The sequence below is a fragment of the Choristoneura fumiferana genome, chromosome 15 (genome assembly GCF_025370935.1).
Source record: "Choristoneura fumiferana chromosome 15, NRCan_CFum_1, whole genome shotgun sequence".
NCBI lineage: Eukaryota > Metazoa > Arthropoda > Insecta > Lepidoptera > Tortricidae > Choristoneura > Choristoneura fumiferana.
In genome coordinates, this window is record NC_133486.1 from 13,249,751 (window position 1) to 13,276,605 (window position 26,855).

A 26,855-nucleotide genomic window follows, 5' to 3' on the forward strand; every position below is an offset into this window, starting at 1 on the left:
TCGCAACTGACGTTGGCCCATCTGTACCTACATAAACAATAATTTTCGTGTTTATATGTTTATTAAATAAACTTGTATACATTTTATACAAATCTCATAGGCAAAGTACTCTTAAGCGTTAACCACACAGGACGGCACACGGCACCCACCCGCTCCCGACCCGCAGAGCTACTACGAAACTCGAAGTTCGTGTCGTGCGGTCCCTCTACTCCCTCTGACACTTATACTATTTAATACGAGATCGAGAGGGACGGTACGATACGAGCTTCGAGTTTCGTAGTAGCCCTGCTGATGACGTCCTGTGTGATTTACGCTAATGAAATGGTAAAATCACTAAAATTACATACATTTTTGATACCAGAAAATGTGCAGTTGCAAGATGTGCGTGTAAATGTGTTTCATGTTGGATCTTCGAGCGAGATTTAATTTTTAGTACACAGAATGGAATGATACTTAGGTCTAAGACGTAGAAGGCAAAGCCTGCACTATAGAAAGTACCTGTTCAGACAAACTAAGAAATTATATATACCTATTTATTATTAAACATAAAATTCTTAGAATTCCCGCTTAGTCAAAAATATATATGAAATGTTTTAAAAATATTATTATTTTATCAAATTACAGTATATTGTGCGTTAGGCAGTATTGAATATGATTATAAATAAATGTGTTGAAATAAATTCCGTTTTAATTCCTCGTGTTGTTGTATTTGGCTGGAAATTCCACCCACTCCACTTGCTCGTTTGCCAACCAGTCGTATAAAAAAAAACCACCATCACGCTTAGAAGATTACTATCGGGTTCTTGATACGGCAAGCAAGAGATATGATGCTGAAAAAAAAAGATTATTTTACAAGTATTATTTAATAAGAATAGTTGTTATGTATGCATAATGTATGTATGTATGTACGAGTGAAATTGTGCAAAGTTGAATTTGACGCACTTTCAGTAGATAGTTGGATTGACTTCAAATTTGGCATACTTATGTAAATCTGCAGACATTAAAATATTCTGGTAGTCACATAATATCCTGGTGGCTCGGCCAAGATCGTCTCCGCAGGGCGGAACTCCTCAACGGTTAGTGGGATCGACTTGAAATTTGGTATGAACCGTTGAAGAGTTCCTTTCTTATTACATCGACATCGTGGATATTTGATTTGACGTTTTGCATTGAAACAAAAGACTGTTGTCTTGCAGGCCTAGGCCTGCAACAGTATATTTTGAAGCCTGTTTTAAGGAACACAACATAAACATTACATAACATGTTTGAGAAAAGATATTTTGACTTAGTCATTTCACGTAATTATCAACCCACTTAAAGAAAAAGCAAGCTCTTATTTAGAGGACGAATGGACCGAACCGAACTGTTTCACAAGAGAGTAGGTATACTATCGATGAATTTATGTCGTCTTTCCATCTCGGCCTGTATACGTCCTACCGCTGGGCACAGGCCTCCTCTCAGAATGAGAGGGCTTGAGCTGTAGTTCCCACGCAGGCCCAGTGCGGATTGGGAACTATGTATTTAGCTGTATTGCAGCATAATTCTGCTGCATGTTAATGTAACCTTTTTTTTAATTTTGAATGTTAACCTATTTTGCAGTATTATTTACTGGCTGCACTTAGCCTCTTGTAAAACTCTGGCTTTAATTTGGTCTACTTTCGGGCCTACTTCGGGCCCATATCTCCTTATGTATGACAAACATTGCAAACAGTGGGACATTCAAGGGACATTAATTGTAAATTTAATAACAAGTACTGAAATGTAACAACAATGTAATTTGTTATTAAATTTACAATTAATGCCCCACTGTTTGAAATGTTTGTCATAAGGAGATATCGGCCCGAAAAGATACCAAATTAAAGCCAGAGTTTTACAAGAGGCTAAGTGCAGCCAGTAAAACTGAAAAAATAGGTTAACATTTAAGATTTAAAAAAAAAACCGGCCAAGAGCGTGTCGGACACACCTGATATAGGGTTCATCGCCTGATAAGGGGTAGCCAATACGAAAAAAATAAGTAATATTTTTCTAAGGATTTCGTATTTTGTACGGAATATTCCAAGTTTAGGTACTATATTTTATACCTTAGGCTGCTATTTAGGTACTATTAAACTACTAATAATTCTCAAGAAAACTTTACCGTTATGGTTTTCCTTGTAAGTTTGATATATTTACTACCATTCTGAATTTTTTCAAATTTTTCCACCCACCGGTTTAGATTTTAGGGGGGGGACGCTCGATTTTAATGGAAATTTGCACCTTAAAGTTGAATATTTTAGAAACAAACCACTGAATCGAAAAATCGGTTTAGCAACCCCTAATGGTTTTAAAAGAACTATCTAACGATACCCCACACATGCAAGAATGGATGGGGAAAAAAAACACCCCCCACTTTACGTCTATGGGAGGTACCTACTCTAAAAATTTTTTTATTTATTTTTTATTGTAAGTACAAATTTTTTTGGACAAACGGTTTACAAGATAGAGGACACAATTTTTGCTACTTTGGGAGCGATTAATTCCGGAAATTTTCACTTAAACACACGTTGATGCGAGTTAAAAAAAAATTTCAACTTCTGTTACGTGTATGGAGTATGGAGTGCCCCTCCCTAGAAATATTTATTTTTGTAATTTAACTACAAAACTAAATAGCGGCTTTGACAAGACATCTGTACTCCAAATTTCATTGATATACATCTTGTAGTTTTCGAGTAAAATGCCTGTGACATACGGACGGACAGACAGACAGACAGACAGTCAGTCAGACGGACTTGACGAAACTATAAGGGTTCCGTTTTTGCTATTTTGGCTCCGGAAACCTAAAAATGGTGATAGCACCTAGAGCCGCAGTTGTTATATGTATATAGGACGTTTATTTTTTAATTTTATTTTAAGGTGGGCTCATATTTTTTAAAATATTTTTTATTAGTCACAAACATCTTTGTGCAAAATTTGAAATCCGTCAGTTGCATACCACACCATCCCAGCCTATGTACGTCCCACTGCTGGGCACAGGCCTCCTCTCAGAATGAGTTGCATAGTTTTGGAGAAAAAATAAACAGCTTTAGGGTTAATTATTGGGTGCCGTGACCTCCTTGATATAGATATCCTTAAAGGGCATCGTTTGAATATAGTTTCAAATTTAAAACTTTGTGGGCAATTTTTCAAAGGCTATCCTGCTATACACTAGATTTGCGTAATTCGGGCTGTTCTGATCTGTCCGTTTCCCAAAACATCCGTTCCCGTCACTACCTTTTCCTAAATAATCCGGTTCCCGTTATACTTATGTGTTTCCCGAAATGTGCTTCTCTCAAAGGATACGTTTGTCTTAATATCCATTTCCCAAAACACCCGTTCCCAAAAAAATCCGTTCCCGTCACTACAATAAAGATAAATCAGGATTTCCTTACGGATGTCGTAAGAAACGGATCTTTTGGGCATACGTACGGGTGTCATCGCAATGCCCTAACAGGGCTTAAAGAGAGGTGAATTTTATTGACAAGATCTCATGTACCACATAAAGCGATAAATATAATTACAATAATAATATAAGGAAATGTATTTTTTTATAATTTAATTATAAGGAAATTGACATTAAATTTTAACATAAACTGTATTGACATTAAATATGAATTATATAAGATATATACCAATGTGTCATAAATAATTGTAAGTAAATATTTTAATAGATTGACATTCTATACCCTTACAGGGTGTCATGTACCTACCATCTTGTAAAACAACCATCTAATAATGTAATGAGCATGAATTTGAATGAATAAATATGAATATAAGAGATGGATCTTTTGGCATACGGATGTTAGGAGAAACGTGTCTTTTGGGCATACAGGTGTCACGAGAGACGGATCTTTTGACATACGGATGCTATGAGAAACGGGTCTTTTGGGCATACGGGTGTCACGAGAGACAGATCTTTTGACATATGGATGCTATGAGAAACGGGTCTTTTGGGCATACGGGTGTCACGAGAGACAGATCTTTTGACATAAGGATGCTATGAGAAACGGGTCTTTTGGGCATACGGGTATCATGAGAGACGAATGTTTTGACATACGGATGCCATGAGAGACGGGTCTTTTGGGCATACGGGTGTCACGAGAGACAGATCTTTTGACATAAGGATGCTATGAGAAACGGGTCTTTTGGGCATACGGGTGTCATGAGAGACGAATGTTTTGACATACGGATGCCATGAGAAACGGGTCTTTTGGGCATACAGGTGTCATGAGAGATGGATCTTTTGGCATAGGGGTGCTATGATAACCGGGTGCTTTGACATACAAATGCTATGAGAAACGGGACTTTTGGCCTACGGTGATTTAAAGAACCAAACTGTTATTTTGGAACGGATGTTTTGGGAAACAGACAGAACGGCCAGAAACCAAACGAAGACCATTGGACTATTGGCAGTCGTAACAAAATACCATAACGTTCCGAAGTCCCAAAGTTTTAAGAAATAGTCATTCAAGTTAAACTTGAACATGGTCGTCCGTCAGTCGTTTGGGATTTCTTTTCTGCCGTATCTTTACTAGTGACAGTGTGTTTTTTTTTAGTTAGTTAGTAATTATGAAGTATTTTTAGTATGTATATATTTATTTATTACTCCTTTACAGGTTACACACAGCAATATATTTGATTAATAGTTGGTTTTTTCTGCGAAATCCCTTGCCATCTGACGAAGACTTTTGATACAAATTTTGCCAGTAGATGTACAAGGCATTTTTTCCAAAAAACAAACTCCGCCTTGGAGTCTCATCACGGAGGGTAGTTTTTTTACCACAATTGCATGGATGTCGCTCGTCAAAAGTTCCACCCCGGGAACTTTGGTGACGAATGCCATTGGAAGGTCATAGTTTCTCGAGCTGGCTTGCGCGACTACTGCCACTTCTGCAACTCCTGGATGTTCTTGTATAACACTCTCGATAACAGCGGGTGAGTAATGACACCCGCGGATTTTTAACAAAACTGTTATCCTGTCGACGATAAAGAAGTCGCCTTCATTGTCATAATACCCCAAGTCCCCAGTATGGTACCATCCTTCCGAATCAATGACTTCGTCAGTGGCCGTTGGGTTATTCAAGTAACAAGTCATGAGCTTTGGGGTCCGGCACAGCAGCTCTCCTTTTTCATTCGGACCGACAATTTTTCGAGTACTTAGATCGACGATTTTAACTTCGCAATTGAACATTACTTTTCCACTTGAATTCATTTTATTAGACTTAATTTTCCCCGTTATTAATGTTCCAAATTCAGTGCCACCGTATCGAATAAAAATTTCTGCTTTTGGAAACAAACGACTGATTATTTCGATGGAATTACTTTTGATGACTCCGCCACCGAACGCTATTTGCTCAACTGACGACAGATCGTATTCCCATACTTCTTTTGTAATGCACATGAAATTAACTGCATATACTGTCATTGATATTCTAGTGACTTTGTATTTTTCTATTAATTTACAAGCATTTTCCACTTCACTCCTTTTATAATTAGAAAGTATCATCGTAGCTTTGAATATAATCGATCTCAAAAATGTTCTCATTCCTGATACACAACATAATGATGAAAACGAGAGAACAATTGACGGCTTACCGTCATCTGAATAATAATTCATCATATTGGCGATTGAACGATAAGAGTGCAGGACTGATTTCGGGAAATCTGTCGAACCCGAAGTATACAATAACACTGCCGGATCTTCAGCTTGGACTTTTGTACATTCAAATTTATCAACTTCATCACTATTTGGAGTTTCCAAAATGTCTTTGAAGGACAGTTGGCTCTTTCTTTTTCCAAAAATGACAACCGGCAGGAAATATTTTTTTTTACTAATTGTGTCGAGTACTGTTTTTGCATTGTCTTCGTCAATAAATAGCATTTTTGGTTTTGTTGTTTCGATGTAGTATATTACCATTTCTTCATTCACATTCATGTACCGCCAGAGATTAATTACAGTGCCGAGATAAAAAGAGGCGACAAGTGGTATGCAACTATCGAAATAATTCTTAGTACACAGACCAACGACATCTCCTTGGATAATGCCTTGTTTCTGGAGCCATATTGCGCACCTGATACTCCTCTCTCCCATGTTTTTGTATGTTTCTGCTTCTCCAGTTGCACCATCTATCTGTCCCACGAAATCTGGATAGTTTTTGAATTGACTAAGAAGCCGTTCTCCGAATTGAAAGTACCCCTCTGACCAGTCAATTTTCGCCCCTTTCCAAATTCCATTTTTATACACAGGTTCAGGAATATTTTCGATAATTGTCTCAGCCATATTAGTCTGGGATATTCAAGCAGGAAATTTCGTAAAGCGGTAATGTAGTGAATATATTATCTTTACTTACATAATAGTGTAATTACAAATTATGCGGCATTTTAGTCCTTTTATAGGTACCCTGATTAGCAGACCCGCTTATCAGTGTTGAAAATTTAATGAAATCGAATCATAGGGTTGTCATACAATATTTATTTATTTCAAGTATATTCGACATATTGATATAAATTTTTTCTGCAAAAATAGTTATTTGTGCAACAAGCGAGCAAAGTTGTTTTTTGTTGCGAGTGTTGATTTTGAATCCCGAGTAAGCGAAGGATTCTATAATTGAATCGCGAGCGTGAGCGAGTGATTCTAGGTTAGAATCCTAAGAGCAGCAAGGGATTCAAACACACGAGATGCAAAAAAACTTTGGTCTCGTGTGACACATACAATTTTTCACCTCAGCAGCGAGAACATAATTTAAATGTAACATAAGAATAAAACCACATATACCTACCTGTTTACAAAACAAACACATTTTTTTTAAATAGAGTCCGATTATTAAGAAACAAATATAATAATCACATTTAAAACCATAAAAAAGTGTCCAGTAGATACAATACAAATCTCATACTCATAACATGCATTGTAATTTGAAGAACATCTTGTACTAATGTCACACTTATTTTTTAATACTGCAAAAAGGCTCATCATGGGGTCATTAAAAAGGTTGAACAATAAACGTATAATTTATTATAAATGTTATTAAACCTTCAAATATGAATTTTATTAAGATTTACAAATTAAATTATATATTACATAAACATAAATAGATTTGTAAAAAAAAATTCATTCAATTTAACAAATATTTATTCCAACTGTAGAGGCAGTTGCAGCATTACAACGCTGCATGTGAGTTGCGTGTTGCATACTTTTTGGTTATTTTCATTCGTTTTCACTGGCCGGTTTTGTGCTGGCTGTTTACGTCTTAATACTATGTAGTTGATTTTTGGTTTGAATTTTGAAATTTAAATTTGTGTCTTGGCTGTTCCTTTGGCGTTTTTGTTTTAGAGTCATTCTTAGAACATTGGTTGTTGAGTGCGGAACACTGCTTTCTGTCCTGAAGTGCTATTTTTTTTAGAAAATTATAACCAGTTAACTAAAATAAACAGTTAACCAGACGTTACAGAAGTGCCGCTAGTTTGTGCCACAACCGTTTTTACCACTTATTTACGACAAATTTCCTGCTTTCCCGTGCTGAGGAGCACCTTTTTCTGCATCGCCGATTTTCCATCGGGTAAGTGTTTATTTCATTGACGCTTAGGGTCTTTTTGCTTTGTTGTGGGCTAATTTTTAAAATTCATTCCAGCCCGACCGTTACCCCGGCCAGCCTGAACCGGGTATCATCTACCGGACCTTTTTACCGTACGCTTGGTTGCGGAGGTTACCAGCCACAGCCCTGCAATATTACCACGCAGGCTGTTGAGTCGCGGTCAAGAAGAGGGAAACCTGTAACCTTACACTTCGGTTAGATTAAGCAATCTGTTCAGTGCCTATCTTTATACGTTAAGTTTCTCAAACTTACTTTACCCCTGTTTTTTCCTAAGGGCAGGTAACCAGTTTCTACTTTCATGCATGAAATTAGGTTTAACTAGGATTTTATAGGCAGTTTTCATCGTAAAGGGTGCATTTGCTCCTAATGTTTTGAGGGCCTTACGTATTTTTTTACTCATCTTACCGTTCTCCCAAAATTCAAATTCAAGGCTTACCATAAGCGCTTCCGTTTTTCGGACTTTTTTTGGACTCTATATTTGCTTGGCACTAATTTGTTAAATTGCTTGTACCTGATATACTTATTAGCCAATCAATGTTCCGCCTCGCAACGCGTGTTTTGTCAATGTGTTGATATTTTTTTACATAACTTTCGGTCTTTTTTATATAAACTGTGTTTAGTGTTTATTTTTTATATAACTTTGGGTTATTTTTTATAACCATTTTTTTGTGTTTGTGATTTTTTTCTTTTTGTGCGGCTTAAACGTTTAATAAACAATATTCGTGATACCAAATTCTACGTTGTTTGATTTATGCCGGCCTGACTAAGGTCTACGGGCACCTTCTGTGTTCATGGGCTCTTAGTTATGCTGCATAAATTTGGCGCCCGACAAAAGTAAGTAACTTTTAAATATAATTGAAATTCAACTCATATGTTTTTTTGTTTCTTCTGGGGGGATTGCTGGTCGCTTTGCGATCATAATATTTCTTTAATTTTTCGTTCGTGCCCGCTGATACTCTTTCGTCCGTGATCGTGCTGTGACATTTCGTGAGTTCCCGCCTTCGGTGTGATGATGTATTAAAATTTATTTACTCTGCGTGATTTAAATATAATAATAATCTGTAAACATTTTTATGTGGTTTTTTATTTATTTTCCAATGATATGACCCGAGCAATTTGTTTTGTAGCTTGTTTTCCCGTAGTTAACACCCGTAGGAACGTGTAAGGGCCCTCAAAGGTAGGTCGACATAGCTTTTTAGACAGACTTTTTTTGATGATTTTTTGAATTGTTCTACGTCGCCTGCATCGTGTGTTGCTCTTGCTGGTTTTTTGGGTTTTCTTTTCCTGGCTTTAATCTGTTTTTAAGATTGTAAATTCAAATTCAAGGCTTACCATCAGCGCTTCCGTTTTCGGACTTTTTTTTGGACTCTATATTTGTTTGGCACTTATTTGTTAAATTGCTTGTACCTGATATACTTATTAGCCAATCAATGTTCCGCCTCGCAACGCGTGTTTTGTCAATGTGTTGATATTTTTTTACATAACTTTCGGTCTTTTTTTATTAACTGTGTTTAGTGTTTATTTTTTTGGGTTATTTTTTATAACCATTTTTTTTGTTTGTGATTTTTTATTTTTGTGCGGCTTAAACGTTTAATAAACAATATTCGTGATACCAAATTCTACGTTGTTTGATTTATGCCGGCCTGACTAAGGTCTACGGGCACCTTCTGTGTTCATGGGCTCTTAGTTATGCTGCACAGTATAGGTACTTTCATAAAAAAATGGAATTCTTTTATAAAAAAAAACAAGAGAAGCGGCTTTCGTGCAACGAGGTTGAATATTTTATTAAAAGATCGGGAAAATTTACATTTTGGAAATATTTCGTTGTCATGTAATTTATTAGGTAGGTATCGATATATTTTTTATACCAAAAATTTAATTTAAGATTGTAATCAACACATTTGATCTTATCTCTTGCTTTTTTCGTGTTGAAGTGAAATGACAGATCAAAGTAAAGTTCAAATCCTGTTTGGTTCAAATATTTGGAATTCAGTGAGTAGACCCAACACGGTACTCAGCATTTAAAAAAATAATTAAAAAGTTACTTTGTCTCACGGAGTGAGCAAAATGCGATTTTGCTCACTGATTTCTCATAGCAAAACCTGCCTGTTTGAGGTGCTGAGGTGAATAAACTATTTTTTTCATATCGCCTTTAATTATTTATTATTGCATTGTCACTGAATCTGAACACGACAAAGGTAAACAAATAAGTATGTATATTGTTTTCATGAAATAGGTATGTATATCATATTATACACGTTAAAAATATTATAATGTAACATTAATTTGCAGTGCCAACCCTAGCATTTTCATTGAATTTTCACCACTGATAACGGAGTCTGCTTATTAGTGCATTCCTTCAAGTATACACAGTACAGAATGATCTAACAATCCAAATGGGTCAGTAGGGAGAAACTATGAGAGATAGCAAAATCTGTTCTTAGGAACCATGGCTTCGATTTTAGATAAAAAAAAAAACTCATACATAACCCGGAATCGAACCCGGTCAGTCTCTGTAAACAATGTTGTAATGCCATAACAAATTGTATGCCATTTTAGGGTTCCGGAGCTAAAATGGCAAAAACGGAACCCTTATAGTTTCGCCATGTCTGTCTGTCCGTCCGCGGCTTTGCTCAGGGACTATCAATGCTAGAAAGCTGTAATTTTGCACAGATATATAAGCAAACTATGCAGACAAAATGGTACAATTAAAAAATAAAAAAAAATTTTTTTTTAGGGTACCTCCCATAGAGGTAAAGTGGGGGTGATTTTTTTTTCTCATCCAACCCTATAGCGTGGGCTATCGTTGGATAGGTCTTTTAAAACTATTAGGGGGTTGCTAAAACAATTTTTCGATTCAGTGATCTGTTTGCGATTCAACTTTAAAGTGCAAAATTTCATTAAAATCGAGCGTCCCCCCCCCCCTCTAAAATCTAAACCGGTGAGTGGAAAAATTTGAAAAAAGTCAGGATGGTAGTAAGTATATCAAACGTTTAAGGAAAACTATAACGGCTAAGTTTGCTTGAGAATTATTAGTAGTTTATGAGTAAATAGCAACCTAAGGTAGGTATTAAATATACCTAAACTTGGAAGATTCCATATAAAATACGAAATCCTTAAAAAAATATTACTTAATTTTTTCGTAATGGCTACGGAACCCTATTTTGGGCGTGTCCGACACGCTCTTGGCCGGTTTTTTATTAAATCTAAAATCGAAGCCACAGTTCCTAAGAACAGATTTCGCTATCTCTCATAGTTTCTGACTTCCCCCTATTTGGATTGATAATTTTCTTATACTGTGGTGGTGATAATGAACCTAAGGTTGGCATGGCAACCATTCCTTATTTAAATATTTAAATTTAAAGGCTATCATGCGCAATGAAGTCTAGGAAAAAGAATTGTAATCTCAGAACAATAACCACCATAGAAAACACGCTATAAGCTAACCAAAAAAAAGTTGGAAAACCCCGACTTTGTCACTTCGAAGTCAAATATCTCAAAAACGGCTGAACCGATTTTGATAAAGCATGTCTAACAACCATTGCTAGAAAATCTGCTTTCAAATAAAAAAAGACGCATGCAAATCGGTCCACCCGTTTAAGAGCTACACGGTGCCACAAACAGACAGACACACACAGCGGTCAAACTTATAACACCCCTCTTTTTGCGTCGGGGGTTAAAATAGGAACTGAAATCAATATACTTGGTTCACTTTGATTTATGAAGGCTGCTTATATGTTAGAGAAGGATAGGCAGATAAAAAACGTTTCGAAGTTTCGTAGGTTGTCACTACTTCATTGTCAAAATATCTTTATTCAATTTAGGCTATAACAAGCACTAATGAATGTCAAAAAAAAAACTACCACACCGGTTCGGAAAAACCTCTGTTATGTTGAGAAGAATCCAGCAAGAAACTCAACGAGGTATATTTTTTTTTAAACAGATTTACAATATTATTAAAAATGATGTCTATACATCACAAGTATTTAACACAACTTTATTTTTAACACAGTAGGTTCGCTATTCGAAGGGATCGCTAATGCGGATCGGAATTATTTCCAAATATCCCTGTCCATGATATAATCATTAACTTTATAATACGCCTTAGATATTAATGTCTTCTTGACAATAGATCTGAACTTGTATCCGTTTCATTTGTAATATTTTTGGAATTTTATCATTCAAACGTACCTATGCAATTTCCCAGAAACGACTTTTTGGTTTTAGCCAGTCTGTAAGATAGAACTTTAAGCTTCCCTGTGTTTCTAGTAGCCTTTGGCTTATCGACGTTAGTGGGAAAATCACATATGTTCTTCCCATCATACTCGTACATGATTAAGTAATTCAAAAACATAAAGCGACGGCAGGGTTAGGATGCCCGTTTCCTTGAAAAAAAAAAAAAAGTTCTTAAAGATTCACGCGTCTTCAAATTATAAATTGCTCTCTTTTGTACGATAAAAATTGACTCAATATCTGCAGCAGAATCCCATAAAATAAGGCCGTACGAAATAATGCTATTAAAGTAAGCAAAATACACCAGCCGTGCCGTCGCCACATCGGTTAGCTGCCGTATTTTCCAAACTGCAAAAGCAGCAGAGCTCAATCTACCTGCGATTGCTGTGACGTGACGTGAGGTCCCCACTGTAGTTTAGAATCGAGCGATATTCCTAAAAATACTGTTGATTTTACAAATTCAATAGTTTGACCATTTAACTTTATATTAGAAACAGAATTCGAGTTAAATGAATTTAACTACGAGAATTTAATTGATTCATTTGATTTTCTTAGGACTTAGTAGCAAATTATTGGCAGCAAACCATGCGGATATCACGGACAGGGTTTCATTGGGTTCAATTGAAGTCGGTGTCTTTTCTACTAACCTTAAACAGTAAAGACGTGTCGTCAGTAAACATAACTATTCAAAATATAAGTCATTTACATAAATAAGATACAGGAATGGGGCAAGAATGGATCCTTGAGGCACTCCCATCTCGACCACACATCCCGCCGAATACCGTTCCGTTAAACTTACGTTCCTAAACTATTATATTTTCGTAACCCTTAAGTATTTTTGGATCAGAATAGGATGAAAGTGTTCAAAAACCCTATCCCTCGAAATGGTTTTCGAATCAGGGTACATTGTTAAAATATGAACAATGCCAATTCTCTTGCCGGCTGCGCTAGAGACTGGACGGATCTTTTGGCCTACGGTGATTTAAAGAACCAAGCTGTTAAGGTAAAAAAAAGGTACCAAATTACGGCATATTAAGACGTTTCCTACTTTGACTGAGGATTAAAAAAAAATACGAGGATTCTAGATGTAGTAACTATTTTATTTTAGAGATATGTCTTTTAAGATGAATGTAGGATATTATTTTACTTCGTAGCTTGTCCCTTAGTTTGTCCCTTATTCCGTGATAAAATTTGGCTCTGGACTTAATTCCGGGATTACGTAATTCGTTGTACGTAATTCCGTGCTATCTTTAAAGTTCACATTGTTCAAGCATCTAATCAAGATAGGCGGACTTAAAATACTTAAATGATGATTAATCACGAAATAAAAAAAATGTTGTATTGCGTGAATTGGAGGAATTGGAATTGGAGGGGGAAATTTATTATACTCTACTTAGGTAATCTAAATTAAAATGCACAAAATGAAAAACATGCTTAGTTAAATTTATTGATTCAACTTAATAATTTGAATGTATCAAATAATAAAATAACTTCTAGAACAAAAACAAAATTAGATTTTGTTTCATTCTTCTCAACAGAGGTTTTTCCGAACCGGTGGTAGATTTTTTGACATTCATAAATGCTAGTTATAGACTAAATTGAATAAAGATATTTTGACTTTGACTTTGATTGAACCTTTTTAAATATTTTATTCTAGTTATTATTTGATTGAATTACAGTATATTGTGCGATAGACAGTATTGAATGCGATTATAAATAAATGTGTTAAAACACATTTTGTTTCAATTCCTCGTGTTCTTGTATTTAGCTGGAAATTCCACCATGGCGCTTAGAAATTCATTGTCAAATTCTTGATACGGCAAGAGATATGAAGATGCTGAAAAAGTAAAGATTATTTTAGAAATATTATTTAAAATTAAGATAAGCTTAATAGGTAAGCTGATAAGTAAAACATACATTCAGTCTGTAGGAATGGACAGAAGGAAAATAGGCTCTTTAAGTAATTTAATAAAATATTTTTTTTAGTGTACGGTCCAAACTTAATTCTAATCAAAATATCGAAGACATCAATCATTATATTATTAACTAGCTATTGCCCGGGACTCCATTCACGTGGAATTTGAGAAACAGGGCCCAGGTCTACGCGATTCAGGGTGCCTTTCCACCGGAGAGGTGCTATGCAGCTACGCTGCAAGGATGTGAAAGCTACGCTACAAAACTATGTGACCGTTTCCACTCATGCTAAGCTATGTAGTCGTTCAGAAGCACCGGCGACGCAGCGGCGGCGGTCGCTGTGCAGACGCAGATGGCGCGGACACGCGCACACGTGCCCGCCGGCCACGTTCACGCACGCGTACTGGCACCCGTCCACGCCTTGCGCGCACTCGTTTATATCTAAAACATTAAGTTTATGAGATACCTACTTAACGCTTAAAAAGGTAGAGGCGATTTACCGACCACAGGCAATGCTTAAATTTGGAAATTCAACCTTATAATAATACTTAATAATAATAATGATTTATTGAATAATTAGCAGCACAAGATAATAAAATACAATGTAAATGTGTGTAATATTGCTTTTAAAATCGTCAAAATATCTATTTTTTTCTTGTTCGACTGGTTGGCAAACGAGCAAGTGGGTCTCTTGATGGTAAGAGATCACCACCGCCCATAAATATCTGCAATACCCCTGGTATTGCAGATGCGTTGCCAACCTAGAGGCCTAAGATGGGATACCTCAACTGCCAGTAATTTCACCGGCTGTCTCGCTCTCCACCCACGCAGCCGAACGCAGATGTCGGAATGCGCGAGGAGCCGACCGGCCACAATTTGTACAAATTCTATTCAAATATGTGATGTTAGTACTGCGCAGACGTTCTAAATTCCTTTGACATCTTATAAAGTGCGCTAGGACGCCGCCCGGCCCGGTCCGCTCCTTGTGAATCGTACTTTAATGCTGGTTCACACGTATTAAGTTATCAAGTAGTTAACTATTTTTTAACTTATTTAACTTAGATTGAAGAGACTTAAAGCGTGTAAACAATTAATATTAATAAGTTACAATTAAGCGTGCAAGTGACTAAGTAAATTTTTATTTTTCGGTTAAGCGGGTGGGCGTGAGAGAGAAGAACAAGATCTTTTTTGAAAATGTCGAAGTGGTCAGAAGACACTACAGTGAAGTTTATTGAAGAATATTATAAAGCGCGATTGTTTATGGAAAATCCCTGACTATTTACCTAAAACCTCACTTAATACGAATTTAATTGCTTAATTAGTGACTTGAATGCGCTGTTAGTCGTCCATCTCGGGCAAACTAAAGAACTTAGCTGATGAGACTGTGTAAACGCTTACTTAAAGCTAAGTCGCTTAAAATAGAGTTAAAATGTAGTTAACTACATAATAACTTAATAGATGTGAACCAGCCTTTAGTTGTAAGGTTGTTATTGTTACCGAGACAGCGTTGCCCGGCGCCCAGCGCGTAGAAGCCACGCGCGCAGCCGCAGCGGTACCCCCCCGCCGTGTTGACGCACGCCTGCGTCGAGTGGCACTGGTTGTTCGTTATCGCGCACTCGTCTATGTCTGCAATCATGCGAGTGACTGAGATAGAGTACGAGGTAGCTAAGCGGTACCATCAGCCAAATAGTCTATCAATTTTTAAGCAAGTTCCTATCAAATGAATATGTCGCTAAAGTCGAACTTTTAAGCTGACAGACACGTCTATTGGCATTATTGTTTTGTGACATGCAAACGGTTATCAACTTTAGGGTGGTAGACCATATATTTGGCTGATGTTTCCATCAGAGATGACTGGGCGGTGCGAGGATGTGTAGCGGGCTCTTTTCAAATAAGCGACCGGGGTGCGATGAGGCGTGATTACTTCGCAACACATTCCTCGAAACACTTTCTCGCACACATCCTTCCCTCGTTTTTATATGTCGGCGACCGATCGTAAAATCCGTCAGATCACGAAATTCCTAGGCGTATCGTGAAATGGCGCCATTTCATAAATTGGCTAAGGGACATCCGCCATATCGTTAAAAACTCACTGTTTAACGATTTGCCTTGTGACGTTTAGGCAGATCATGAAATTCCTAGGCATATCATGAAACGCCGCCATTTCATGATTTCAGTTTGGCAGATCATGAAATTCTAGGCCGAAACGCCGCCATCCCGCGGCGCGCTCGCTTCGCTCGTTCGGCTCGTGCGTTGTGGTCACAATCCACACTAACCACTCTTCGCTTCGCTCGTCGTACCAATTTTTTTTTATTTATTTATTGAGAAGAGAAACAAACGGTCGTATATAAGAATTTGTACAGAAATACTTATGATTAACATAAGACCTACAGTTTCCTTAAATTGTAAATGTGCTAAATACAATCTAAAAAGGATTATAACTAAAATTATGTGGCATATCACGATGTGCCCGGTATAGAGCTAGGAATATCGACGAATGCGTTGCTTTAATCGATCTGCCGTATTGTTTCTCAGGCACATCGTGATATGCCTGGTCAAATTTTAGGCATTTCGTGATCTGGCGGCTTTTACGATCGGCCGCCGACATTATATACAAAAACCTCGCTCTGCTTCCACTAAAGCTACGTTGAGCGAGGATAGTTAAATGAAGCGAACTTTTATTGGTTCATGATCATGACAAACACACTCCTCGCACATCTCTGGTGGAAACGTGGCCTAACTTGAAGCCGGGTGGTCTAATGGTTTAACCCATGGCCTCTCAATCTCAAGCAGAGGAGCGTGGGTCCAAATCTTGGCTCGTACCTCGGAGTTTTTCTAAATTGTTCATGTAGTCAATGAGGGTGACACTATTTCCCGGACGTACAATACCGACATGGAAATACCGACATGATATTATGTGACACGCCCATAGAAACTCTTGTCAGTTTGACACCAGTTTGTATGGGCGTGTACACGAAATATCGGGTCGGTATTTCCATGTCGGTATTGTCCGTGCCGGTAAATAGTGTCACCCGTCGATGAAACATACAATCACTAACTCCCATAGCTGACATAGCAAAGTGTGCATAAATATCAGATACGGCTCTTTCCAAGGCCGGTAGGACGTGTTAGATATTTTTTGCACGCTCCGCTGTGCCAGATATTAATGCAGGTGAATGTACTATGTCTGAAAAAGGGTTAAAAACCACTGAACATGCGTAGCATATGGGTGTTTTAATAGGTCTTAAGACGAGACATTTCTTTTTAAATTGTAACGTCAATTGCGGGGCCAACCTGAATGTATACAATGTATAATCTGACCAGTAGTTGAAGAATTATAAGTAGTCAAAGTTTCTAAATTTTGTCACACACTGACTGACTACTGACTGACCGATCATCAAAACTCTAAGGCACTTCTAATAGAAAAAGAGGCTCAAATTAGAATACAATTATTGTTTAGTTTAAAAATCAAGGAAAAACTGAAATATTTTGCAATTTCGGTGTGTTTCTTGATAGTTTAACTACTTACGAAACTTTGTATTAGTATACCTATAAATTATTCTTGTGATTTATCATTATTGTTTAGTTTATCCCAAGGACCCTGAAGGATTTTGCATACCAGTTTTCGATACACCACTGCATGTGTTGTATCCCATTATGCAATACCATCGCACTCCGTCATTAGCAAGTAGCCCTGCCCAGGATTGGATGACACTTTCACATCATACACCGACAGCTGAGGTCCTGCCAAACAAATGATTCCATAAAGAAAGACAAACTAATACAAGTGAATCATGTCGAGAAACGTTTGATTTTCAGTTTTAACGTCAGACAGACGGGCAACGAATTGATCGTATAAGGGTTTTTGCCAATTGAGGTATAGAACTGCAGTTAGTAAATCCCCGTGTGGTGTCGGGTTAGAATTACACCTCACCATTTCTTCCGTGGATGTCGTAAGAGGCGACTGAGTATATAGGTTAAGGTATACCGTAGGCGACAGGCTAGCAACCTGTCACTGTTGTACCGTTTTTGTCAAACTTAAAACCTAAAATTGCTAAAAGTGGCTCCGAAGCGGTAGGTAACGTTTCGTGTGCTCTGCCTTCCCCATTTGGGAATACAGGCGTGATGTATGTGTGTGTGTGTATGTGTGTGTGTGTGATGTATAGAACTGCAGTAAGTAAATCGGGGAGTTATGGTTGAAAGTCCGTGATGGCGCTTCCACAAAGACAGAGCGGATAACACCAATGTTTTTTAGTGGGTGGAACCCTTAAGTGACTGAGCCCCACATACGAGTAGCTTCCACTATCGCATCTCCAGGCCGAAAGGTAGTGTACCTAAAGTTTTGTGCTAATTTGTGCGAAATGGCTAAATCAGAAATTCGACCAAATCTCTAAGGATCAAATCACGCAGGATGTTAAAATGCGTAATTCATTTTATCATTTCCTTGAAAAATCAGTCATTTCATCAAAACCTAAACCTGTTTCTAGTTAAAAAATATAATTACCAGCGTTTGCTAAATTTTCTTCAGCGTCGACGACTTCCGGTTGAAACTCGAAAGTTGCTTCCGGTGTGTAAAAATCCTATAAAAAACATGAATATATTTAACACTAAGCATTAAGTCTTACCATTTATATTGCCCTCAGAAGGACGTAGAATAGTTTTTATCCCGGGAAATTGCCTAGTTGCCACGGGATAGTGATAAACGAATTCTTTGCAGACAGTCGCGAGCAAAAGCTAGTTCGAAATCAATTAGATTTATCGTGTAAATTGGGTTTAAGCCTTATCAGAGTCTATCCTCATCAAAACCTACAGTTAAGAACTGTAGGTTTTGATGAACGTGTACTTATTTTCTCAATACCTCATTTAATTTTTAAAACACAAAGACTTGGTTACCAACATTTTCGGTGTCGATTTCGTCTTCAGTACTGCTTCTGCTACGCGTCTGGTTTCCTGATAGTTCGCTCTCCCACTCGCACTTAGGTAGATCCGGACATCTTCGTATCTGTAGAATAAGAAAAGTAGAGTCACCGAAATCTCATTCATCATTCTTTAGTCCCATCTCCTTACAAGATTCGATAAATGTTTCGGATCAAATCCGGAGACAAAAATAATGACACCACAGTGGTTTGATCAACCTAACTAAAGCCTCTCTTATAGGAGGATTTGGGATTCAAACTGCCTCTTACCTCTGAATTTTTGGACATGCCAAATTATATTTGTTTACCATGACCTTTTCGATGAAAGAAAAAACATAGCGAGGAAACCTGCACACACCTGAAGACCGCGCCTACTTCTGGTCGACTTGTGTAAGAAAGGGGCTGATGGAATAAGACCGTGTAGCTCCGACGCACATTCTCATGTTTGTTTTTGAAGGGTGCCCCTTTTTTCGCATAACATTAATTGTGCATAACATCGAACTTGCATAATTATAAAAAAACATAACGCTAATTTAGTTAATAATGAATCACCATAATTGAAATATGCATAACATTATTAACTATAACTTTAACTGCTAGAAAATGAATTAATATAAATTTACCAAGCGAGTGAATTGTCTGGTCAGGGTAAAACCGACTCAGGCTAAGGCTTAGCCTTCAGTTAGGTATTTTATTATAAAAGCCCAATAATAGATATTTTCTCATAGTAGTTCACTTCTCAGATCTAATTAAGTAAATAAAACAATATGGACAATAAAAATAATCGTTTTATAATTATACTGTTTAATACTTATGCAAAGTCATGTTATGCTTATTAAACTTATGACAATCCATATTATGCGCATTTAAATGAAGCGTATTCAGTCATGCGAAATAACGCTATGCCAATTTCACTTAGGAACATTGATTTTATGCGAATTATTATAGACCCGCTTTTGAAAGCCTTTGATTCTGAGAGGTCTGTGTGGACAATGGGACGTAGGTATAGGCCCAGATGATGATGATGGTAGTCACCTGCACGTTGTCTCCGAGGCAGCGGCCGCGGCGGCAGCGGCGCGTGCGCGCCTGCGTGCCCGCGCCGCACGATGACGAACAAACCGACCACTTGCCCCAGCCCGACCATTGAGCTGTTTCATCCTGCACAATCAATTAGTTAATTCTACCGACTGCGCCAGGGCCGGATTTAGGGGAGGGCAACCGACGCCTCCACAAAAGAGGGCCTCCGCAATAGAGACTTCGGTTTTTTTTCTAATTCCGACGAGTATACTCTAGTAAACAACTACTTAGTTTTCATCTATATATTTGTTAGTTTAATTCAGCAATCAGTAAAATATCAAAATCTCACATGGCCCTCATTTTATTTGCAAAATAGTTTGGGCGGGGGAGGGGGGGGGGCTCCACTCTTTCTTGAAGGCTCTTCAGCGGTTTGGGCTGTGCGTTGATATATCAGTCAGTCAGTCAGGACTTTGAATTATATATATATAGACAAAATAATATTTCTCCTTATTGTTGATGTTTGTTCTTGTTGTGAACTGTATTACAGAATTTAAACATGAATTGTATACATTTTTGACAACTAAAGCCTATTATTCAATTCAAGAATATTTCAATGGCATTGTATAAGAATGATAATATTATTAAAAGCAACTTGTGCATGCGATACACAACACTAGTTTTATATTTGCATGTCTTTTGCCTACAAAACATGTAAATCCATAAACTCAACTTCTGTAAACCATGTAAATAATTCAATTCTCACGCAATGGGCACTTTTACAACGTCATTTTTTTAAACTACCAGCGCTTTCGGAAGACCATCATTGCCAAGAAGAATGCGCCGCAAGAAACTTGGCAAATAAATGATTGATTACTGATTAATCGTGTAAAACGCAGGTTCACGGCGGATGCAGACCGATTTCATCCGACCGAAGCAACTGTAGGTCTATGGGGGAGGCCTATGTCCAACAGTGGACGTCCTACGGCTGAGATGATGATTGTTAATCTGACCTCGCAAGGTGGCATGTGACATTTTCTTCGTTCGCTACCAGGTCCTTTACACGCTGACTGATCCAAAACAACTTTCTCCGATTTGCTCTTCTCATCTGTAAATCAATAGTAGATTGATAACCAAGGGTGGAAAGTGACCCAATTCACCTGAGATATTTCCAATAGTTCGAGGGGAAATGGGTAATTTCACCCGAGTTTGAAACTCTACTTTTCATTTCGACTGTGAGGAAAGTAAAATAGTACAAAAAAACCAGCCAAGAGTGTGTCGGACACGCCCAAAATAGGGTTCCGTAGCCATAACGAAAAAAATAAGTAATATTTTACTAAGGATTTCGTATTTTATACGGAATATTCCAAGTTTAGGTATATTTTATACCTTAGGCTGCTATTTACTTTTAAACTACTAATAATTCTCAAGTAAACTTAGCCGTTATAGTTTTCTTTGTAAGTTTTATATACTTACTACCATCCTGAATTTTTTCAAATTTTTCCACTGACCGGTTTAGATTTTAGAGGGGGGGGGGACGATCGATTTTAATGAAAATTTATACTTTAAAGTTGAATATTTCGCAAACAGATCACTGAATCGAAAAATCGTTTTAGCAACCCCCTAATGGTTTTAAAAGACCTATCCAACGATACCTCACACTATAGGGTTGGATGAGAAAAAAAAAACACCCCCACTTTACGTCTATGGGAGGTACATCCTAAAAAAATATTTTTGAATTTTTAATTGTACCATTTTGTCGGCATAGTTAACTTATATATCCGTACAAAAATACAGCTTTCTAGCATTGATAGTCCCTGAGCAACGCCGCGGACGGACAGACAGACAGACAGGCAGACAGACATGGCAAAACTATAAGGGTTCCGTTTCAGTATTCAGTAAATTGAATTTACTTATATCCAACCTCCAACGGTACCTTTTCGACAACTTGCCACGGCCGACTATAAAAAAAAAAAACGAGTTGGTCACGACCAAGGAGCTTATATACCTACAAAACTGGAGGTTGAACGCCGAACGAAGAAGTTTGACCTCTATTACTTATTTATATATTCCATCTCTTTCTTAACCTAACTAAAGAAAGTGATGGAATATGTTCGTGACGTAATAGAGATCAAATTTCTTGTTTTAAACGGATGTTCGGCGTTCAAACTCCAGTGTTGTATATAAGCTCCTTGGTCACGACGTGCATCTAGATGGCCATGCCGAAACGTGAAAAAAAAGTGTAATTGACGTAACTCAATTATCTCCGACTCCGTAATTGAGAAATTAAAAAAAAACTTTCCACCCTATAGATGAAAACGCAATTTTTCACCCGGCAATTTTACACCCATGAAAATTAAACTTTCCGAACAGGAGAGATGAAAAATATTATGATGAGATATTTGCAATAATCTAACGGTCGGACACAGCACGGTCATGAGTACAGGTATTCAACGGTAGCGCAGCGCGCGGTTGATTATGATTGGTCGATCCCTCCGTGACGTCACACCGGATCGGTTGACCTGCCGTAGCGCGCTAGGACGGGGCCGGGTGGGCAACATGCGGCCATTCTCTTGCTGGCTGCGCTAGAGACTGGACGCATAGACCGACTTCGGAACTGTCCACGTTACCTTGTATCTACTGATAGTGTTTACTGATTAAAAGTGTTTATTTGATTAACTTTGTCGTCTTGCTCAATCTCCGAATATCGCCCTTTACGGTTTTAGATGATGAAGCCATCCTTTACTGTATCTGTACTACCCACCTACCCTTCTCCTCCGACACCAACTTAGATAAAGTTGAAACAACCTCGACTATGTCGTTTCAAAATTCAATATATCAAAAACGGCTGAACCAATTTGAATGAAACATAGCTAAGAACCACCGCAAAGAAACTCGCTTTCATGTCAAAAACCCATCGAAATCGGTACATCCGTTTGTGAGTTACGATGCCACAGATAGACAATCTGCATTGTCTTCACTTTCTGGACTTGAAATAAGACACTTCTTAAATATTCGAACATTAACACAGCCGGCAACTGGGAAATTTACAATTTAGCGAGTAAAGTTTCAGCAAATCGAAAGTTACAAACATATGTATACACGACCTTAATGCTAAGGTAATAATCCACTGTATCGATTTCTTTGTCGTTGACTGTACACTCGAACCAACTGAATTGTGACCCACTGTGGAACTTTATCGTATAAAAAGTTATAGTGACATTGCATTGCTTGACAAGGGAATTTATTACGACAAGATTACGACACTTACTCTAAGAAAGTTCTACGGTGGGTCAGAAATCAAAATAAATGGTTCGACTGTACATAGAGATAAAACGTGTTTTCAAAGTAAACAATAAAAAAAAATCTAAAGAAGACATTGATATCTTACCGATAGTGATATAGTCGTCGGTGTATTGGCAGCTTCTAGACCTGGCCTGGTACCCGAGCCCGCAGGTCACGTTACAGTAGCTCCATTGGGACCAAGATGACCACTTGCCTGGCACTGTAAGGAAACGTATTATCCAAATACCAGTGGCGTGGAATGAACATATTCGTTAGGAAACCCAGTGAACAAGTGTGAGTTTTTCGCAACTCCTATCTCAATGCCTCGGAGTTCAGGTTAAAGAATTTTATTTTTCTCAAAAGAAATTTTACATTTTACTTAATAAGACTAAACAAATAATCATGCCTTAAATATAGGTACATATTGATGTTAAAGTTAAATCAAATGTACTCGCACACCGTGCGCCCGGCGACAGACCGCCAGGGACGGATTCAGATTTAGGTTACAGGTATGTCATTGATAATATGAGCTATAGTTTATTTTGGAGTTGGTATACACAATCTTCAATTCTACGGGTTCTTTCCTTCGGGTTGGTGCAAATGTTAGCCGCTTTACCCCAAAAGCGCGACAAAGTTCGGGAGTGGGGGTCCGAGACGTCTCCTTATTTTTTGCTTAATTGACAAAAAAAATAGGTACGTGTCCGATATTTAATGAATATCTAACTGAAGGACTAGTTATATACATATTGGTAGGCAAGGAAGACGCATTGATTTTTTAGAAACAGAAGGAAGGCTCATTTTTTTATGCACCGCTCCAGGAAGCTGGTTCCATATTTTTATGCCAATGTAGAATAGAATAGTAGAATGACACCAGCACTATTTTACAGTTTGATTAATTCGAGTTAACACTTGACAGATGGGCGTGCCTTCAGTCAATTTCTAACTTTGACGTCATACAAATAAAGCCATTTTTAGTATACCGCTACCCACGTTTACAGATTATGTAAAAACTATTTTATTTGTATGACCTCAAAGTTGAAAATTGATTGAAGGCAAGCCAGATTAGATCTAAAGTGCTAACCAGTGTCTCGTGCTCCGAACCACTGTCCTTCATATCACAGGGTACCCCAGCATGAAGGCCAGGGAACAATTTTACTGTATTTATAATAGCAGGGCCCCGTATATTATTAATGTTTTGATTTCATATGGTATTCTTATGTAAGAGCCTTATGAAATTAAAATTATTATTATTATTACTATTATTATCTGTTAAGTGTAATCGTACTGTACCTTGTGCCACGACGTTATATCGCCTGTGCTGCGAGCCCGCTTCGTTGTCCGCGACGCAGATGTACTGGCCCGCGTCACGAGATGCCAGCCGCCATATGGCGAGCAGACTGTTGCCGAGCACCCTCTGGACGTTGCCGGTATTAGAACTCACCGCTTGGGTGTCCTAAAATACAAGTTTTAAATGTATTGGGGGCGGATAGTGGTTGGACGGTACCTCCGAGTTGGAAAACGGTGTTAAATACTCGTGCTGCGTCATCGGTGTGTGTGAACGTACCTTTACAGAGCGATGTTGTTAGTGTTGTGTGCTACCCTACATTTGACAGTTGTAATGATGATGAAAACGCGGGTAGTTGTGTGCCGGTGTCAGTTTCGTCGGGTAGTCGCGCGAGCAGAGCGGCGGCGTGTTGCAGCAGCCGCTGAGTCGCGTTGCTCCGAAGACGAAGGGCTACGGATTAGCCCGAAACATGTCGAGCTAAACTCGATTTAAGACGTGAGTTATCCGGGTCATTATATTTAATATGTATTGGGGGCGGAATTTCTTTTAAGTATTTCGAAGCAATTTAACAAGCAGACACGGGACAAAACTGCACATAAACCATTTTAGATGTGCGGTTGATGTATAAAGTAGGGAAATTGAGTAAAAAGCTCTGAAGCGACAAGCCCGTCTGTTGCTCTCTTTGTATTGTTTTTTTCTATAAACCTTTCTTTCTGTATTGCTTACTATATTGTGGTGTTCACTAAGAGTGAGGTTTGAAAGATGTAACAACTCAAATTCAAATTCAAATCATTATTCAGTAAATAGGCCACAATGGGCACTTTTACGTCATTTTTGTATTTTTTATTTCAACTCCAAATTTTGTTACTTTTACGGTCGTCGGTGCATCTATGTTTCAGTTTGTATTTACGATATAAATAAAAGCTTGTAAAATTACCGCCAGGTGATTCCATGATCGCTTACCTTCAACCAACTAATTTTCGGCATCGGATGCCCATCCACCTCGCATTTCAGTACAACGCTCCTCCGCAATGGAACCACTCGCGTCTCGGTGTTGTTCGCGCCAACATTGCCAGCAATGGATGGCGGCTTCTCGATAGTCACGTCGAACATAACCTCCGTGGTGCCGACTTTGTTAGACATAACGCAAGAGTAGAGGCCGGAGTCTGTAGTTTCCGATTTTGTGTATTGTCTGAGAAAAAAATGGAAATAAACAAGAAACCCTCATTAACTGTAACATGGACTGATATCGTGAGAGTTGCGGGCAACCGGTGGATCCAAGTGGCTAGTTGTCGTTCATTATGGCGTTCTAAGGGAGAGGCGGTTGTTCAGCATTGGACGTCTTCCGTCTGATGATGATGAAAGCTTGAAAATACTCGATATTGTAATTTCAGAGTTCAATATTTTAAAAACGGGTGAATCATGTAACATCTATCTATATTATTAAGCAAATGAACATGACATTAATGTATATAAACAAATAAATAAATAACCAATTTTAATGAAAGTTAGCTCAGAACCATCCATGTACGTAACCAAAGATGTCGAAAATATCCATACACACTATTACACACCATACCACTAACCATAATTATGTATTTACAGTCGAATCCGGTTATAACGACGGCCAAGGGACCGGTGATATTACGTCGTACTAACCGGACGTCGTACTAAACGAACGGATGTACATACTTTCATAGTGGCTCATATTAAAACCTAACATGCCCATACTATAAACGGTTGGCTGTTAAATGCGAAGTCGTACTAAACGGACTACACTGTATAAGTATATAACTAGCTTTTGCTCGCATGAAATACGGTTATCGCGCGCTGTTCCCTCGGGAACTGTGCGTTTTCCGGGATAAAAAGTAGCCTATGTCACTTTCTGGCCCATAAACTATATCTATGCCAAAAATCACGACGATCCGTCGCTCCGTTTCGACGTGAAAGACGAACAAACATACAAACACACACACTTTCGCATTTATAATATAAGTATGGATTGGCGCTATGGTGGTATAGATAATTATGCCCTAGACTATTCATACTTACCAACGTGGCATTGTCCTCGGAAAGAGTCAGTCGGGTCGTGTTAGCGACGTCAGAGTACGGATGTCTGATCCACATCACGTTCGGCGGCGGAATGCCTTCAATAGGACATTCCAAAGTCATCGGTCTGCCCACACGAGTATTAATCGAATGTGACACTTCCTTCGGAATAGGTGGGGGGACTGAAATAAAAAAAAAAACGAAAAGCTGAAGCTGGTCTTGCAAAAAACTGCATCGAAATCAGCCGAGTAGTTAAGTTAAAAATGGTACACTAAAATCAAGTAAGTAGGTAAGTAATAAGTAAAAGTAAGTAAGTTCACAATTATGTAAATTGTTGCAGTTAGCTTAGCAGTGTAAAATTGGTACAGATAGGTTTAATTTATTTAACAGTAGCAACGTTGTTAAGTTCCTGTAGGAAAAGGAAAGAAGACACTTTCTGTCTTGCTCTGTAATGGCCGTTAAAGTTTGTTTCAATAGAAGAACTATTCTAAACAATGGTCATTTTCTCTTCTAATCCCATGTCGCCAGAAATCGTCAAAATTCAGTGTA

At 38.0% G+C, this 26,855-nt stretch overlaps 2 protein-coding genes across 2 annotated transcripts in view; both read right to left on the bottom strand.

Annotated features, from left to right (window-relative positions):
- Positions 1–3,670: 3,670 nt before the first annotated feature.
- Positions 3,671–13,114, bottom strand: LOC141435683 (luciferin 4-monooxygenase-like). Its single transcript, XM_074098427.1, has one exon. The coding sequence runs from the start codon at positions 6,293–6,295 to the stop codon at positions 4,655–4,657; it is 1,641 nt and encodes a 546-aa protein (XP_073954528.1). The 5' UTR covers positions 6,296–13,114; the 3' UTR covers positions 3,671–4,654.
- A 156-nt stretch (positions 13,115–13,270) lies between these two features.
- Positions 13,271–26,855, bottom strand: part of LOC141435903 (hemicentin-1-like) — a 48,384-nt gene continuing 34,799 nt past the window's right edge. Inside the window, exons 31-42 of the mRNA XM_074098741.1 lie at positions 26,304–26,488; positions 25,221–25,442; positions 24,263–24,425; positions 23,079–23,192; positions 20,701–20,795; positions 19,709–19,831; positions 18,655–18,759; positions 18,262–18,337; positions 17,424–17,501; positions 15,255–15,383; positions 14,073–14,198; positions 13,271–13,680 (exon numbers count right to left, since the gene is read on the bottom strand). Of these exons, the coding sequence (XP_073954842.1) occupies positions 13,586–13,680; positions 14,073–14,198; positions 15,255–15,383; positions 17,424–17,501; positions 18,262–18,337; positions 18,655–18,759; positions 19,709–19,831; positions 20,701–20,795; positions 23,079–23,192; positions 24,263–24,425; positions 25,221–25,442; positions 26,304–26,488 (1,511 nt within the window). The 3' untranslated portion in view covers positions 13,271–13,585. The remainder of the gene's footprint in view (positions 13,681–14,072; positions 14,199–15,254; positions 15,384–17,423; positions 17,502–18,261; positions 18,338–18,654; positions 18,760–19,708; positions 19,832–20,700; positions 20,796–23,078; positions 23,193–24,262; positions 24,426–25,220; positions 25,443–26,303; positions 26,489–26,855) is intronic.

What these genes read in the sequence shown, in the direction of transcription:
- LOC141435683 (XM_074098427.1), bottom strand. Translation starts at nt 6,295, where the DNA reads ATGGCTGAGACAATTATCGAAAATATTCCTGAACCTGTGTATAAAAAT.